Consider the following 18,403-nt stretch of genomic DNA (forward strand, 5'->3'; position numbering starts at 1 on the left):
GGATGCAACAAATTCCCAGAAGGAAAATTTCTGGAGAATACGCCATACGCCATAACAGAGTTATTGACTAGTGCCAGCTGGCTTTTTGTAAGGAATATGCCAATCTGCCTCCCAAATGAGATGCTTCCCTTTCTTCTTATCTTTATCAGCACTTGGCAGTGACCAACATTTTGATTTTGCCAACCAGAGAGGTATCAATAGCAGCATATTGTTTGAATTCATATTTCTCTGCCTATTGGTGAGAAAGCTATTTCTCCCATAGTTGGTTGGAGGATTTTCATAAGTGCTGATGCCTTCAGTTGCCACCAAGACAAACATCTAACTTTGCAAGAAGACAGGAATGCTCCACTGCAGAGGATGGAGACAGGACAGATGCATGGCTTTGCTTTTCCACCTACGGTAATGCTCTGCAGTGACCAAGTACATCAATCTAACTGCTCTGGAGCTTGGAGATTTGCTTGTGCAATGAAATTTCATGGAAGCAGAGCTCAAACTGTAATAAATGTGTCTTCTATTACCTTTTGGGACTATTTTTAAGTGAGACAAATGAGAATTGAGGTTGAATGAATTCAAGTTTGGCAGATCTAATGAAGCCACATCCTTATTCTACCCAAGCAAAGCAGGATTAAAATCAAATAAAAATGCTTTGGCACTTTATTTAGAATGTATTTTTAATTTTAACTTCTTTTGACTTGATTTGTAAAGGGCAAGGCATTCTAGATTTGAACTTTATTTCCATCTTCCATATCTGATGATAGGAGAGACCTGTGTTGAAAACTGGGATGCTTTAACATATAGGAAAATTTTATGTTGCCAACTGTGCTTCTCCCACACCTCCACACGGTTGGGAGTAATTTGCCAGGAAAACAGAATGGGGAATGAATGCATATCCAAGAAGTCCAATGTGCCTTGCTGTGAGTTTAATGAAAATGTTCTTTTCATTCACTTCAGTTTTTTCTTGTAGTTCAAATGATTCCAGAGAGCAGAAGTTAATTTTTGTGGGAGAAGGTCCACGCTAATAAACTTCTCATCTCCTTCCCAGAAATGGCAGTCACTGCTAAGTGTCTAATCAAATAGGTTACTAAAACAAAACTTGACAGTATTAGAGGGAGTCCCTCCCTAATCTTCCCATAAGGCAATACTGCCAGCTGCTCTCTGCCGTCCCCACTCATACCTGGAGGTAAAGGAATGGAAGAAGATAGGATCAAGTTGGTGAAGGTGAGTCTAGGAACCAAGCATGCTCAGATGAGCTCCAGGCCTAGCCCTTTGGGGATTTTAAACTTTTCTTTCTCTTTTCTTCCATAAGTAACAAAACTGTGTCCAAAAATATAGCTACAACTGTATACTTCTTCCCGGGAATGGTTAATGAAGTAAGGGCACTTTTCAAGAGCTCCCAAAATCTCAGATACTGGTACAGAAGATACCAGTTTCTTATGTGACTGGTAATACAGGTAAAACCCATGTATCTATCTGACCACCTTCTCAGTCTATCTCTTAATTCATTTTGAACTTGGCAGGAGAAGAAAGGAACATTACTTTTTAATCATTTCCTCAACCTCAACTCCCTACATTTGACTTGTACTGAATTGTAAGTCCTCTTCAATGTATTAGTCTGCTTTTCTCTGACTGACAGGGTGTATTAAAACCTACAAAAACATTTAGTGCTGGTCACAAGAAACTCTTACTCAAAACTCCTCTCAGACCTCAAACCAGTATCTCAGCCAAGTCTGGGTAGCCAGTCAGACACACACAATGTCTCCCAAGGCAGACAAAGACATAGATGAGAACTGAGTCCTCATAAGCACAGTGATCATGACCAGAAGAGAGGGCTGCTTAGGAAGAGAATTGGTCAGGGGGTCCCAATCGGCATTGGGGGAAGATTCTTTCTAGAAGAAGATTCTGGTGAAGAGTGAAAAGTCACAAAAACCAGTGCTACCTGAATCAAGATGGAGTAGAAAAGGGGTTGGGTTATTTTGCTTCCTCCTTTTCACAGCCCAACCCCCTCCCCCTTTCGTGTATCACTTAGTTGTAAATAAGAGAAGAGCACACAAAGGTGGGAAAATGAAGACAACATTACTTTTAGAGTCTAAAAATCAGAAGAAAACAAAGCAAAGGGCAAGTATTTGAAAGTCAGGAAGAGGAAGATACTTGTGCTGTACTTCAAAATGTCTTTTTAAGGGGAAAAATTTATATCATTTAAATGTCTCCAATCACTACATGTACTCAGTCCAAAAAAAGAATTGTGGCCTTCATGGTTTCCTTTCACACTGCTGAAAATGTTGGTCTACACAGAAACAAAGAGAACAAGGGGACTTTGCACATTTCAAGAAAACGAGGTGAATTATCATTGTTTTATTTCACAGAGAGACAGGGCAAGCCAGACGTAATCAATTCATTTTCTAATCCAGACGCGACTGTTATATATCCTCAGTGTGAAAGACTACAATAGACAGTGACATGAGAGCAGATTGTGAGAACAATTTTATGCAAAAACGATGGTGATGTTTCTAATTTTCATGCTTAAACAACAAACATGCGTTTTGAAGGCCTTGTTAAAGCACTGATTGTACAACTGGACACGGTTTCGTACCTCTGCACATTCTGTCTCCTGCCCTGTCCTCACTTCCCATCCTTTTTTGCCAACTCAGCTTTCTCCACTAGGCTTAGGCCTGATTTTCTAAAACCTCCTATTCTGCTTCCACTAAGCTTACCTTCCATATTTGCTACTCTGCTGACTTGTGACAGTCTGCTCAACTTTTCAGTCAATGCGTCCACCTCTTCGATTTTTTTTCATCTTTCTTCCCTATACCTTCACAGATTTTGCACACCTGTGGCCCTTCCTGCTTGTTTACTAAGTTTGAGTGAACTAAGGTCATCACTTTCCACAGTCCCTTTCTGGGAAATCCTTCCAATGTCCTTTCATAGGTGTAGAAGTCCTTCCCGGAATGGCAGTTTCTTTCCATTTCTTCATCTCATTTTTCGTAAGCCAAGGGAGCACTATAAAGCCTCTGAACCTATAATGGACGCTGAAAAAGATTCTCTGCTTTTAAGACCATGGCATGCTTCCTCCTTCCATAGAGTGGTTACTTTAATGATTCAGAACCCATTTGGATTAAAATTTAAAAATATATGGCTATTTTGAAGCACCTACGCCTGTACTCAGGAAAATTCTTTTTAAAAACAGACTTATTGACATACAATTTACATACATCTATTTTTTATTCGGTGGTACTGGGGTTTGAACGTAGGGCCTTGTGCTTGCTAGGCAAGCACTCTACCACTGAACTACATCCTCAGCCTTGCATGCTTCTAGTGTATCAAGTAATCCAAATTATATATGACACAGAACCTGCTTATCAAATTGAGTATAAGTTCGGTCAAATTGTTCAAAAGCTATATGGTTTCAAGGATTTCTGCTTGGATCAAAATAAAGTCCTGTGTTTGTAGATATTAACAACATTGTTTTACATATGCTAGTATCAGTTTTAAATACTGGCATCCACCTTAGCTTTTCATACAGCATGCAAGGGTTTAAAGACAATTCATTGAACTTTGTTGTATGTTTTGCTGTGATTAAGAAATGTATGTATTGCGCTCCTGGGAAAATATTGATTATAATGATCATGCCCAAGTGTATACTCACCTTTATTGAAGGTGACATCTTGCTTTTTTATAGCTTTCATCAAGCTCTAAGTCTAATTCTGCTTGCAAATGTATAATCTTTATTACTGGGCCAAGGATACATGAATGGCACAGAATATAACTTCTGGTTTAAAAATGCACCTACCCACACTTCATTTACTGGCAGGAGATGACTTGTCAACACTAATGGAATGTACTTCCTAGGTGATTAGGTCAGCAGGGACATCTTGAAGGAATAAGAACATCTGGCACCCTTTGTGCACACCAAGAATGGTATTTCTGGGGTGAGTTGACTGCCCTGGGCAAGAGCAACCTTTTGTACAGCTGATTTGAGCAGATGTTGACCACTGTTTATTTGCACATTCCTAACTGTGAATGAAGTGCCAACTACAGCTGCCCACCATGGGACAAGTTCTTTGAAGTTCCCCGGTCCAATTCTTCGGTGTCCTCTTAATTTGCTAAACAAGATAAAGAAACTAATTTTGTCCATTTGTAACACTGTATTAATGCCAGGTTTTGCACTTCTCCATATAATAATGCTGCTCATGTGCTGGATGCTCCTGCCTTGTTTGGGGCAGTTCTTATAGAATGAACTGCATCATGAAATTTCAGATAAGGGTACACACACGTACTTCTGTGCCACCTTCACCTGAACCTCACCCTTCACTATGCAAAACCCTGCAGGAAAGAGATGCAGGAATAGATGTATGGCTAATGTCAGCCTCAAGAAAAATCCACCAGTAGACAAAGGTAGTTTTTAATTCCTCTCTCTCCCAACATTCTGCATCATTTCCTCCCTATGCTCTTTCACAATGCCACCAGTATCTGGTTGGCTATGTAGTCACCACTTGTCACCTCCCAAAAGGCAGCAATTTTACTATCTAAGTCTACCATTACAAGCACAATCACTACCCTCTCTATTCTCTTTCTTTCCTTTCTTCCACCCACACAAGGAGAATTTATTGTTTCTCCTTTGGACTCTTATGCACATTTTACATATTGCTATTTTAATGTTTCCCATGTCATACTGTACTTCTACTGTTTTCTATCTTCTCTCCCAACCCTATACTATGAACCCTCTTGAAGATCTCAGTTGTATCCTATTCACATTCTATGCCCAGAGCATTAACAATGTACACAAATCAGGTACGAAATGACCAAATAAATTGAGATGCTTGAGAAACAGGTCATGTAAAATGAAATGATAAGCATTAGTCCAAAGATCTCAAGGCTTATGAAGATAGGATGGTTGTCTGGGTCTGGATGGAGTCAAGATGCTTGTGAGCTGAAAAGGCTCTACCAAAAAGAGGAGGCACTGATATGACAATTACCAGTTGTGCTGATAACTAATTACTATTATGGACTACTGCACTATGTAGGGTTATATTGCTGAATCCAAGTACCTACAATCTGGCATCAAGTATGAAAACGTGTTCTAAAGACTTCTCCAAATACAGCTTCTCTAAGTGCAGTGGAACACACATCTCTGACAAAACAAGACCAGAAAAAGGGATATGTAAGGAGCCCCAGAAGCTGGAAAATCAATCAAAAGTGTGTAGGCAGGACTAGACCTCAGTGCCTAAAGCAAACAAGCTACCTCAGTCCTGAGATAAGCATCCTGACTGGTTAATGTCTCATTAGGCAACCTTGTGTCACACGTTACTAACTTTGCAAAAGGTATAAATAAACCTAAGTTTCATTGTGCTAGTGTGTGAGTCTTGCCCATCAGGCAAACTGGTGACCACCTAGCCCCCCAAAAAAGAAAAGGGAAGGCACTGATGCACAACAGGAACCAGACAGAACTGAGAAATCTTCAATTCCTTTTGCCATAGTATTTTTTCTCCCAGATGTTCTGTTTCCCCCTTCCTCTGTGTCAAAATAAAAGTGGTCTTCAGCTCTCCATTCCATGTTGATTTTTCCATTCCTCTCTCCTTCCACTTACCCATTACAATATACTTATTTAATGTCTCAGTGGAGAAATTCAGCCAGAATTCATTAGGCTGAGTATGACTGTTTAGGTTATAATTTTTTCAAGGATTCCTTATAACATCAAATTAAAATGGAAGTACCCTAAGTAAGCATTATTGTTAAAAAAGGAAATGGAATTATAAGAGAAATACATAGATTGTATTACTAAAATACTTAGACTCCTGTGAGGTATGGGGCACATGCTCATAATCCAAGCACTCAAGAGGCTGACACAGCAGAATCACCATGAGTTAAGACAAGCCTGGACTACATGGTGAGTTCAAGACCCACTTCAAATATATAGCAAAACCCAGGCTCAAAAAGAAATCTTTAATGCCTACAATGGTCAAACCATATGAAGTTTCCCTAACATGCCTCAAACAGATAATAGATGTTCATCTTTTAAATGCTCATTTGTTGTTTAGCATTGAATATCACACTATTTTCTTAGCTATTTTTATTTGTATCTATTTTTTCTTATACTGAAAATTTTGATTCCTAAAAAATCAACAAATTTATTCATCTGTTTTATTGTACAATACAAATAAAACTGTTATCAATTTATGACACTAACACTAACAATAAAACTACAGGTGAAGTCTAAAACAAATTATGGCATTCTTTTTGTCTGTAAAATAAAACAAAAACGTGCAGCTGGATAACTATGTTTAACAGCTCTTAAAATAAATGTTTCCTCTCCCTGGTTATGTTGCTGATACCTTTCCACAAAGTGGATATTCTCTGGGTGCTTCTGCTTGTTTTGATTTTGAGAATTTTCCTTCCCTGACATAATGTGATGTCTTAAGTATGTAAACATTTTCATCTTTCCAAATTCAAACCAAAAGGACCTGCCGAGAAGTGCTTCACATTCATCTGTATCCCTGCCACCTGCATCCCAAAGTGAACGCTTCTTCAGCACCCACAGCACAGCTCTACAGCCCAATGTTTCCCCATCTATCACTGAGTATTCTCATTTATAAATAAAATAAATTAACAGGGAGTGCTTTGAAAGGGAGGATTCCTTCTTGAAGAAGTGCTGTTTTCTCTTTGCTTGTTTTCTGGGACAGCTGCAGCCCATTCTCTCAAGTTCCCTTTGTCAGAAACCCAAGGCCTTACTCAAACTCTGCCATTAGAAGAATATCTGTCACATTTTTCAAACTAACCCCATGAACTTGTTGGAATACTTGAAAAGCTAAGAACCAAAGTGTGAGCATATACTACCTGTTTTCAAGATGTACTTTTTTTTTTTTGAGTTCCTGTTGCAAAATGGTTCTTCTGAGTTTGGGAGGAAAGAGCAGTCTTGTGTGGAGGGCAACTGCGTTCCTCCTGAAGAGAACAAGCAAGCTCAGGGAGACAAGGCAGGGAGGAGCTTGCTCTCAACTGTGCCAGCTAAAATCTAAGAAGTCAAATTTCACCTTGAGTGGCAAACTAGGCAGGAACACTAAAAAAGATCTGCGCAAATTACATAGGATGTTTAGCAAACTCCCTTGGAAACTGAGGTTTAAAATTTTTTATTATCATTCAATACACAAGCAGACATGTATCGGCCTATCAGAAGGACTCTTCTTATTATGTCTACAGGCTACCTGAACACTGCCCAAAGCTTTGGAAAGAGAATAAAAATAGCAGCTGCTTATACAGGACTTACTCTGAGTCAAGCACTGTTCTAATTTACATATATGTATCAATCAATTTAATCTTCCCAAAGGCTTCCTGAGCTAGGTCACTCTGGTTATCTCCATTTCACAAATTAGAAAAGCAAGGTGCGGTAGGCTTACGTGCATTTCCCAACGTGAGTCAGTGGTGAAGCTGGCCTCTGGCCATCTGGCTCTGGACTGCCATGCCCTGACCCCAGCGGGGCTGAGGCCTCCTCAAGGTTTGCTTCTGACACAATGGAATTTAGGACAGCAGGAGGCCAGTAGAGGCATTCTTTGGGAAAAGAATTGTGTTCCAAAGAGAACTGGCAATAAATAAAGCTGATTGGCTCACTGATAAGGTTGGAATGGGGTTTGGAGAATTGAATACTCTCATGAAATAAACATGTGATTGTGACCTTCCAGAAGTGACAGAAACTATTCAAACTATCCCATTTTTATCATTTCTCCCCCTCAAAAGCCTTCACTTTAGACTGCACTGTCCTGGCAGAATCTTGCTCAAAATTCTCTGTGACTTTCCAAGGGCTAAATAAATGCTTAGACACACACAACCTGGGAAACAGGGCTACATCTATCTTTGAAATACCAAAGAGACACTTTTGTTGTTTGTAAAAGCTACAGCAACTTGCCCAAAACCTCTTCACCTTTTCTGTGAATGCAGAAACTGGAGCCCAGAAAGATTAAGTAGATTTGCCAAAGTGACAGAACTGGATTGCTTAACATTTTCCATAGGAACCTAATCTAACTTCCTCAAGATGGGTAAATGCATCTGTCTCAGGTTGAGGGGCTCCAACCATAGTGCTGGCACCAGCCAGGAGCCTGTTAGAAATGCACAATCTCAGACCTGGCTGCAGGCCTGCAGTACCAGAATCTGCATGTTATCAAGCAATCAATCCATATGAATACTAAAATCTGAGAAGTGCTGCAATACTTACTAATTCTATTTTCAAGATATTTTACTTGCATGGAAGGGAGCCTTTTTTGATCCTATACTAGCTATAAATTCATCAGTCTCTTGGAAAGTAGAGTCTCATCTTGTCATTTAATTTAAAATGGTCTTCTTGGGGGCCAGCAAGATAGTTCAGCAGACTAAAATGCCTACTTAGGCAAGCTTAGGAAAGTTCAGAGACCATGTGATCCATGGAACCACATGCCACAGAGCCCCGTCGCCAGTGCAGGCTGAGCTGGCCATAGTGTCCGGGTGTTGTGGCACAGGCCTGTAATCCCAGCACTGGAGAAGCTGAAAGCAGGAAGATCATGAGTCTGAGCTGCATAGTGAGACCCTATTCCAACCAAGTACATTACAAAATAATAAATAAATAAATAAACAAATAAATAAATAAATAATGGTTTTCTTGTCACATTGGGCCCAGTGGCACAAGCCCTTACCCTCAGCACTTGGGAAGCTAAATGAGTAGAATCGTGAGCTTGCGGCCAGACTGGGCTACATAAAGACCTTGTCTCAAAGAAAACAAGAAGTTGTCTTCCTGATGTAAAATATGCTGATTTGTTTTTCTGGGAGATGTAGACCTTAAAAGAACCAGTCAATGCCTGATGGGCAGATACTAAGGCTTCAGATGTACAGAACTATTCTCATATCAGCCTTACAAGAAATGGCCACAATCCTCTTTACAATGACTACACTGGTGTCCTTTCTTCAGAGCAGGTTCCTCAAGTTTCACGAAATCCTTTTACCACAGATGACAAACATAAATCACAGCCCAGCTACTGCCTAATTTAACACAAAGTAATTACAGCAAAAGCAATAACAACTACCACCTATGTGGTTTTTACCGTGTGTCTGGCTCTATTCTGAGGGGTGAATGAATAAGAAACCACTTAATTCTTATAGAAACCCTATTTTATGGATGAAGAAGCTGAGGTACAGAGAAGTTAAACAGTCTGTTCAATATTACACAGTGAATCACACAGATAAGGGTTTTAACCCAGTCTGTCACCAAAGTCCACTCGAGTAATCACTGAGCCACACTGCTTCTAGAAATCCAGATCAATGCCACACAAGTTTCCAAGAGAATCTTTTTTTTAAGAAGGCAGGTTTTATGTTATGTATATTTCACAATGAAGAATGGGCGAAAAAGGAAAAGCATTAACACTGCATACTGCAAATAGCTATCAACAATTCAGTGTTCAAGACATTCTTATAATTAAAATGTTCTCAAAATACTTATTATTTACTTAGGATATTATAATTCACTTTAGAGATTTTACTCCACAAAAAGAAATAATAGAGGTCAGCAGCTACCAAGACTATTTTACAAAGTTAAAACATTACCTCTGGTCTCTAATCCTTGCAATACCACATGGTCTGCTGCTTGGAAGAACTTTAAAATGTCCTTCTGCTTATAATTGGAACCAGCTTCAACTTTAAAATTACCTTGTGTTTCTATAAATGAAAACTAGTTGTAAACTCTCAGGATTCATGGTATTCCTGGCTTTACTTATCTACTAAATCACTGTTGTGGTTTCTCTTATTAGTTACGCACAGATCGACTCATTTTCTAGATGAAGTCTCACATAAAATTCCAATATACACAACCAAAGTCTGTGCTTTGGCTGAACTGGAAAGGGCAACCTTCTGTTTTCCACTATCCACCCCAGTAGGTGCTGAAGGCTCAGTCTTAGAGTGCTACAGTACTATAAACACCAAGTGAGACAGTGAAGGGCTTCCCATCTACATTACTCCAGCTTCCCTTAGACCTCTCTGCCTGATGCTATACCCAGTGATGGCCTTTAGCCTTGATGCAGAAGCCCTCCCAAGATCTTATCTGCCTTCTGAAGACTGAATCAGGGGAAACCTTCACAAACAGCTGAAAAGGGCACTGCTCAATACTTGGTGAAACAGAAATAGGTCACAGAAATACAGAGAAGGGTTACTTCCAACTGCAAAGTAAGTAACACCTGCAGGGAGGGGTAGACTATAGTCAGATATGCCTATTAAGGAGCAAACTTCGCTCTGTACTTTTCTTCAATTATTTCTGTGTGCACCAAGAACACAAAGAAAATAAAACATATACCTATGTGTGGTATATATGAAGAACTGTGGTGTCAATAAAAGATAAAGAAATGCTGGAAAGTTTAAACAAATAATCATAACCAATCTGTTAACCCTGTGATGAATTTCACTGAGTTTCCAGTTAAGGCCCCTGCCAAGCCATTGTTCTCATGGATGCCCATAAAAATTAACAGTTATATAAGTACTGATTGCCCACTGGGAGAATGACGAAGTAGGTCCTAATATGCTGGTGCTCTCATTGCCAGGTGCCATGTGTGCAGGACCCTAATAGATCCCTACAGATAACTTTTAATTATTTCAGTGCCCCCAGCCCAAAGTCACTGGTGATAACCAATAAGTAGTAAGGCAGAATGAAAACCTGGGTCCCTTGCCTGAGTAGGATCAGGACAACTCTGAGAAATATTGATCCTGCAGAGCCTTCAGCAGGATAAGGTTAAAGGCACCGATTTCGGTACTTTGCCTAGATAGTACTCATGCTTGACTTCTTCCCTTAAGTTATGCTGGTTCCCTTTACTGTGCCCCAGGGAGCACTTCCGTTACAATCACTCTTACAAGAACCCAGATGTCAGGATGTGACTCTGGGAAATTCCTCCTGAAAGCTTGCTACCCATCTTGCCAGTCTTTCAAACTGGCCAGTCTACAGAATCTTGGCTTTCATAGCAGTTTGTTCTGGTGTGTAAATAACACAATGTTTGCCACATCCACTTCTTCTGCAAAACTATCCATAAGTTTCAGCTTAAAATAATTTTATTTGATAAAAATGGAGTAGCCTAAACCTAAATAGTATTTGTTTCCTTTGAAAAGAATATACAAAGCATGTCATGTATGGGATAAATGATCAAGTTAATTTTTAAAAATAACCTTCCTGTAATATAGTAGTACTCTTTCCTTAATAAATTCAGAATGAATAATTTAAATAAATCATTAGCTATTCTTGTTTTGAAAATCTGTAACATATGTATTGTATGCTACCCTGTTTCTGTCTTTGTTTCTGATACTTGTTTTTGCTTCTGATTTTACCCTTCAACATTAAATTAAATAAAATTTAAAAAATAAATCTTTATGGAATCGAGTTGGTCTTGCTATCTTCGTTTCTTGAAAGTGGTGGTTTTGCAAGACCCAAGAATTATAACTCAAATCATAAAATTGTACTAAAAGTGAAAAAAATTAGGGTAAATCTGTACACATATCAAGAAATACCATGAAAATTGCTTTTCAACCAAATTATTTATATAAGCATTTTTTCCTATAATGTTCCTAACTGTATTATTCAGATACAGCAAAAAACATTCTGGTTTCCCTTAGGTTCCTCCATAGACAGATACCTATAAAGCAAGTCTATCCCTTGAGACAAAAACGCTGAGAAACCCAGTGAGAGTTGTCACAGTTAGAGCCAGCCTATGTCACTGCACACTTTGTCTTTTAGCACACAACAGTACAGCCTACCTTTATTCCAAGAGCTTCTCCAGAAATGACAGCAACTGTCACACCATCTTTACTGGGTTTAGGGATTTCTTCACTTTTCAGTTCCTGGTACTGAGGCTCCACCATCTTCTCTGAACTCCTCAAATTAACCCATAGTTGTAGGCCATGGGCTGGTTCCTCTGAGCAAGGCATCTCAGCATGCAGAATGCCCCGGCCTGCAGTCATCCACTGAAAGCACCAAACCAACAAGAAGGAGAATGTACCCAGCCCCTAACAGGTCTGCAAGTAAGACATAAGACTTGCCACTAAGTGAGACATCTCACAGGTGCTGCTGTCAGAGTCCTTGGTCACTGAGAGAAATAACAATATCAATATCAACTGCTGGCATGATTTCCAATTTTCCAAATGCTTCCCATGCTTTGTCATTTGAAACCAAACCTCAAAACTGGAATTCTTGCAAATAGAAGAATTCTCTCTGTGATATCCCTGAGTCTTCCACTGAGCTCTGAGATGGGAAGACACAAGGACTGCAGAAACCTAAATGAAGGAGTATGAAAGAATGAAACAAGCAAGGAAGAAAGCTGAAGAGGGATGTTAATGAGCAGGCCACATCAGGAGATACCTGGGGCTCAATCCCACCAAGAACCATGCAGATACATGGTAGAAATATTGCAGGTAGGAGAAAGGAAGCTAGTGCATTTTGATTCTAATACCCATTACATGATGACCAGGAGTGACCATGGGGATGTTAAGTCCCTGGCATATCTGAGTTGCCCTTCAGAAGACTAGAAGCACTGGAAATGGAATGCTATGCCCACATAGGGGAACTGTCACCACCTGAACTCAGAGGTTGGACAATGGGCAATGAGGCAAGTCATCAATGTCATCTTCCACTTAGCACTTGTGGGCCAAATAATCCTTAAAGAATCAACTGTAAAAAATAAGACTGTAGTGGTTGATACATTGTGTCAACTTGGCTGGATGACTGCAGCACACTTCTGGCTGGTGGGGGTGCCACCCTGGAGCACAGTTGGTTCCGCCCCCAGAGTGACTCAGCACAAAGAGACCATATAAAGGGGCTGAGGAAGTAGTCAATGTTCCACTTCATCAGAGGAACTTCAGTGTTCGCATTTGGCTTGGACTTCATCACCTGGCTTGTAGCGCAGACTCTTCGGCCTCCAGCTTGGATCCTTCGCCTTCCATTGCAGACTCTTCAGTCTTCTATCGCAGACCCATTAGCTGATGAATAAAGACTTGCATGGAGCACAGCAGTGAGCTTTAGACCTTGGGACTGAACTCCTCAGTCTGGGGTGTGCAGATGTCCCTCACCTGACTCTGCAGCTGACTGTTGTAAGCCAATCTTGTAATTCCTTATACATCGTATATCTTGTGTTAATATCTGTGCCTTATATTATACCTGTTCCTCTAAGTAAAACCCTGACCCATACACTGACATTACCATTGTGCTTGGCATTATGAAGAATGACAAAGTTCTACAAGAGTTCATGCAAAGGCTTTCCCACTCCAAAGGAGATTACCTGGGGGTTGAAACTTCAGGCTGAGATCTAGACAAAGCAATAACTCACTAGTAGAAGGGCAAGCAGATTTTCCATATAAAAGAAGCAATCACATGTGAAAAAGACTCTGAGAGAAGAATTAACATTATCTGTTGAAGGACATGAAAGAATACCAGTACATATTTAAATGTTTCTTCTTTCATTAGAGGTAAGTAGATTTCTCTGTACCTTCTATTTTATACGGCTGATTAAACCTTCTAGAGATGTAATTTTTTTCTGTCTGACTATAGCTATTGGCTTTCCTCAAAAACATTCTCCCACTTTTACGCACTTCTTGTTCCATCAACAGTTCTGTCTCCATATTTTCAGTATTTTGGTTAACCTTGGCACATATAATTTATTTTGGCAATACCTTTTTAAATGTGAGCAACCTATTGGATTGGAGCAGGAGGGAGGGAGGACAGGTGTGAAAAAAATGTGAACTGGAACAATCACTGAATGTGAGAATTAGGAAGTCATAAGTGACTGTTGCCTGAACAGCTTCAAAGGTACAGAAGGAAGGTGCTCAGAGATCAACTCTAATTTCACCAAGTTGAGAAAAAACAATGGGAGAAAAGGAAGTTGAGACATTTCCTCCTGATTACTCTTGAGAAATGTTAAGAAAAAGGCTAAGTGGAAGGTTAAAAACTGATTGAGGAGTCAAAGCATGAGAGAGGAATACCAGAGAGCTGTACAGCTTCCAGGCCGAATGAAAGGATGCAAAGGAAGGTGGAGGTCAGAGATATCACAGAGAGGGCTGCAATGACTGTGTTGGGAATGAGCAAGGTCAAGCTATGCTCAAAAGCCCCTAAACTAGCAGCAATGCTTTGTTCTTGGCTATACCTGCAGATCTCCTGGGTTCATTTTACCAAAGTGTCCACAGAAGTCTTCGTGAGCCATGCTGCCTCCTTCCAGAAGGTATGACACCTTAAAAAAGAAAAGAAAAAGTAGATCTTTTGCTCATTTTTAATCAAATCACTTAAGTTATTGCTATTAACTTGTCTAAATTCCTAAAATATTTTGGATGTTCGCCTGTTATTATGGTATGCAGAATATTTCCCCCATTTCAAGTTGGTTTTCCATTAGAAAAAAATAGGTGAAGGGCCTCAATGGACATTTTCCAAGGAAGATATACCAATGTCCAAAGCACAGGGGAAAATGCTTAGCATCACTGGTCAACAGAAAACTACAAATGAAAACCACAATGTAGTATCACTTCATAACTTTTAGGATGTCTGTTATCAAAAAAATCAAAATACAACAACTACCAATGAGGATGTGGACAAAAAGGAAGCCTTATTTATTATTGGTGGGAATGTAAGTTGGTACAGCTATAGTGGAAAAAGTACAGATGTTCCTCAAAAATTTTGAAAAATACAACCACAAAATACAACTGCAACATGGTGCAGCAATCCCCCTTCTTGATATACAGTTAAAGGAAGCAAAAATCTTAACGAGATAGCCACAATCCCATGTTTAATGGACCACTATCTATAATAGTTGAAATATACAAAGAAGAGAACTCCATAAGTATCTTTCAATGAATGAACACATAAAGTAATGAGTAGCTATAAAAAGTCTATGGATTTTTCCATTGAGAATATTTTGAAGAAAATGTCAGGACTGATTAAAACAGTAAAGCAAGGTGAAGCAATGAACCTCAGTGTCAGGGTCACACTGTTAATCTGTGCATCTGAGAGCATTTCAGATAGGTGTCCCTTCCTCCCAGCAGATACAAACCTGGCGTGCCAGAACTCATAGTCAGAGGAGTTCTCTTTCACCCCCTCAGCCAAGCAGACACTGGCCTCTCCATAGTGGGCCCAGGAGCTCAGGGAGAAAGGAAGTTAGGTCCTGAAGAAACAACAAAACCCATTTCCCCAGGTGGGTGGGATGACACATGTAATGGGTCCCTGCTTTCCCCTAAAATCTGCTTCAGGAAATCCACAAGAAGCATTTCTGACACTGAGCACAGTAACTCACGAGGTGCTCAATAAATGTCTAAGAAATATGTCAAGTGAATCCACAGGGAGGGGAGGAACAGAGGATAAAAAGGGGATTAAGATGTGTAAGGGACCTGTACCTACTCCACGCAAGGAATGTAATCATTATGTACTTCAAATATGGGCTAATATGAAGTGAAAAAAATGAATTCACAGAAATTAAACTTAATTTCTCCAAATTTATGTCTATATTAAATCTAAAAGTGGAAAGAAATGTTGTGCTGTCCAACATAACAGCCACCATGACCATGAAATTTAAAGACAGAAAAGCAAGAGGACAGGCAGTCATGGTGAAAAGCCAACAGTAAGCTCTCACTGGAGCAGAACGCAAGGTGAGGTCTCAGTGGAAAGGTAGCCATGACGAGTGACAGTGTCGTGGTCATGGAAGTGGTGATTTGTGCCCTTCTGCACCATCAGGCTGAACCAGCACTGCTTATATGTGGATGAGTTAGATTTGCTCATATTTAAATTCCGCTCCTCAGTTGTACTGGGTGCATTTATTTATTTATTTATTTATTTATTTATTTATTTATTTTGGCGGAACCAGGCATTGAACTCAGGCCCTCGCGCTTGCCAGGGAAGCGCTTATTCCACTGAGCCATCTCCCCGGGCCCAGTGCATTTTGAATGGTCAGTAGCCTCACGTGGCTCACAGGTACCACAATGGAGAGTGCAGATTGTAGAGCATTTCTGTCTCCATGAAGGTAAGCATTTTGTATGGACAGGAGCAAAGCAAAAGAAAATCGGGCCTTTCTTACTTTACTATTTTACTAGAAGAAAACATCAAGCAAGTTTTAGAATTCTCAATTAAAATTCTAGGCCATGACTGGCCTAGAAAACACAGAGTAAAGAGAAGCCAGATACGGTACTTAGCATTTTTGATGTCATAGGGGTCAAGGTAGCACTGTTACTTGAAATACATAATTTAGCACTTAAGTCTTAAAGTTCTGTGTGTATGTAGGGCTTCCTTTGTCTGATATTTAGATTTGACAACCTGTTTTGCTCCACTTGTACACATTTGTGAAACTCATCTGTAACTCACTGAATTATCAATCAGCTTAAATGCCTCTGAAAGGCATGTGCAAAATGATGTTTACTTATAAACTATATACAGCTCTTCACCCCAGACTTAAGGGTGACAACTTCTAACATTTACAATTTTGGGTGAATTTTCTGTACTTTAGTTAGCCCAATGTTTTCTTTAAAGCTTAATTTGCTTAATTTATCATTGATTTTTTTTCCAGTACTAGGGACTGAACCCCAGAGCCTTCACATTGACCTACATCCCCAGACATTTTTTCTGAAGCAAGGTCTTGTTAAGTCACTAAATTGCCTGCTGGAGTCCTGGTGAGTATGGGCACATGTTTGTCCTTTTTAAATCTTGGTGAGTCCCTTCAGAATGTTGTGCTCGTTTATTAAATGAGTAAACCAGAAAATTCAATCTGTGATTGTAATCCCAGCATCCATTGTTGGGTAGCCAGACTTAATTTTCACTCAGATATGTTCAAACAAATATGACAGTTTAAATAAGTATTTTAAAAGAATTAGCTGTGCTTCTTACCTTCCTAAACTAACAAATTTTACTAACCTCCTAAATCACAATTCTATAAAACTGTGAAAATCTTAGAACATTTAAAAAACAAAATGTACTTCATATATTGGCCTGTCACTTCCATACTGACTTAAACTATGTGACCAATACTCCATCAATCCAGCTGACTAAAGTGGGGTAGGACCTTGTACAAAGGCTTAGGAAGCCCCAGAGATAGTTCTGTGGCTTAAGCATTTGCCTGGCAAGCTCAAGATCCTGAGTTCAATCCCGGGTGAAAAAAAACAAGAAAAAATCCAAAAATTATGTATATGAGATAATAAAAGAGAAAACATTTATAAAGCTCTCAACATATCCATCATTACTGCTGTTTCACACAAACATAATTATTTCCTTCTTCATACAAGAACTGATCAAATGTGTTGAGACCAGATTGTTTTTGTAGTCTATGTTTTTGCTTTCTCTTAAGTATAAAAAGTAGACCTGACTAGTATTTTCAAAATGAAAATTCAAAGTTATTTTATGTCATAAGTAGGAATGTTTTTCTAAAAGTCATTTTTCCTATATATTTGTGTTTGTAAACAATAAAAAAATCAATTCAAAGGCATAAACCTATATCAATAATCTTAAAATAGTAAGTTAATAAGTTTGCCAGTAATGTCCCTTTATGAATTCACTGAACATATATTCACCAAGGTCTTACAGTGTCCTGAGACCATGTTGGGGACAAAAACAAAAAAATTAGGGAAGACAGATAGTCGTTTTCTTCATGCAACTTGTATTATCATGGAAAAGACAAACACTAAGCAGAAATTAAAACAAAGAAGAAGCATCTTGCTTGGTTAGCACGGTGTTGTGAAGTTAGATAGGTACATAACTCACATCTGTTCCCAAGGTAAAGCTCAGAGGATGTGAGACCAAAAGGAATGATGGGAGTAAGACATAAAAAAACAAGATGGTGGTGGTGGTGAGAAGGAATGGTACTTCAGGTATGTGTGAATGCCAGAAAATGGGAAAGAATATGACTTATTCAAGGAAGGGGATGAGCCCAGAGAGTCCAAGAAATAAAACTAACAATGGCACTATAGTGAAATTATCTGAAACCTTGGCCTGCCACTGCCATATTCTGACTTAAACTATGTGACCAGTATTCCATCAATCCAGCAGACTAAAGTAGGGGAGGATCTTGTACAAAAGCTTAGGAAGCCCCAGAGATAGTTCTGTGGCTTAATCGCTTGTCTAGCAAGCTCAAGGTCCTGAGTTCAATCCCGGGTTAAAAAAAAAAAAAACAAGAAAAAATAAAATCTTAAAGGCTTAGGGAAAACCTGTGCTTACCTTGTGGCTATTTCCTTCCACATAGGGGGACACATTAATGCTAACATGCCTTACCTCTTGCTGTAACTCACCCTCACCTCCATAGTGGGATAGACTTAAAAGAAGAAACTGAGATTGCCAACCCTACCCTTCCTCCTCTCAGGACTTAGCCCTCCCACAGAAAGTAAGTATCTTCTTTCCCTCTTTGTCTCTTTAAGGGAAGTGAGTGCTTATGACAGTGGCCTGCACGAGGCCAGCACA

The 18,403-nt window shown here is 39.4% G+C and overlaps 1 protein-coding gene across 1 annotated transcript in view; it reads right to left on the reverse strand.

Moving 5' to 3' along the window:
- Pir (pirin) overlaps positions 1 to 18,403 on the reverse strand; it is a 148,966-nt gene that overhangs the window by 91,790 nt on the left and 38,773 nt on the right. The window contains exons 4-5 of the mRNA XM_004635072.2: positions 14,124 to 14,207; positions 11,746 to 11,952 (exon numbers count right to left, since the gene is read on the reverse strand). Of these exons, the coding sequence (XP_004635129.1) occupies positions 11,746 to 11,952; positions 14,124 to 14,207 (291 nt within the window). The remainder of the gene's footprint in view (positions 1 to 11,745; positions 11,953 to 14,123; positions 14,208 to 18,403) is intronic.

Source organism: Octodon degus, unplaced genomic scaffold (assembly GCF_000260255.1).
Source record: "Octodon degus isolate 3935 unplaced genomic scaffold, OctDeg1.0 scaffold00069, whole genome shotgun sequence".
Taxonomy (NCBI): domain Eukaryota; kingdom Metazoa; phylum Chordata; class Mammalia; order Rodentia; family Octodontidae; genus Octodon; species Octodon degus.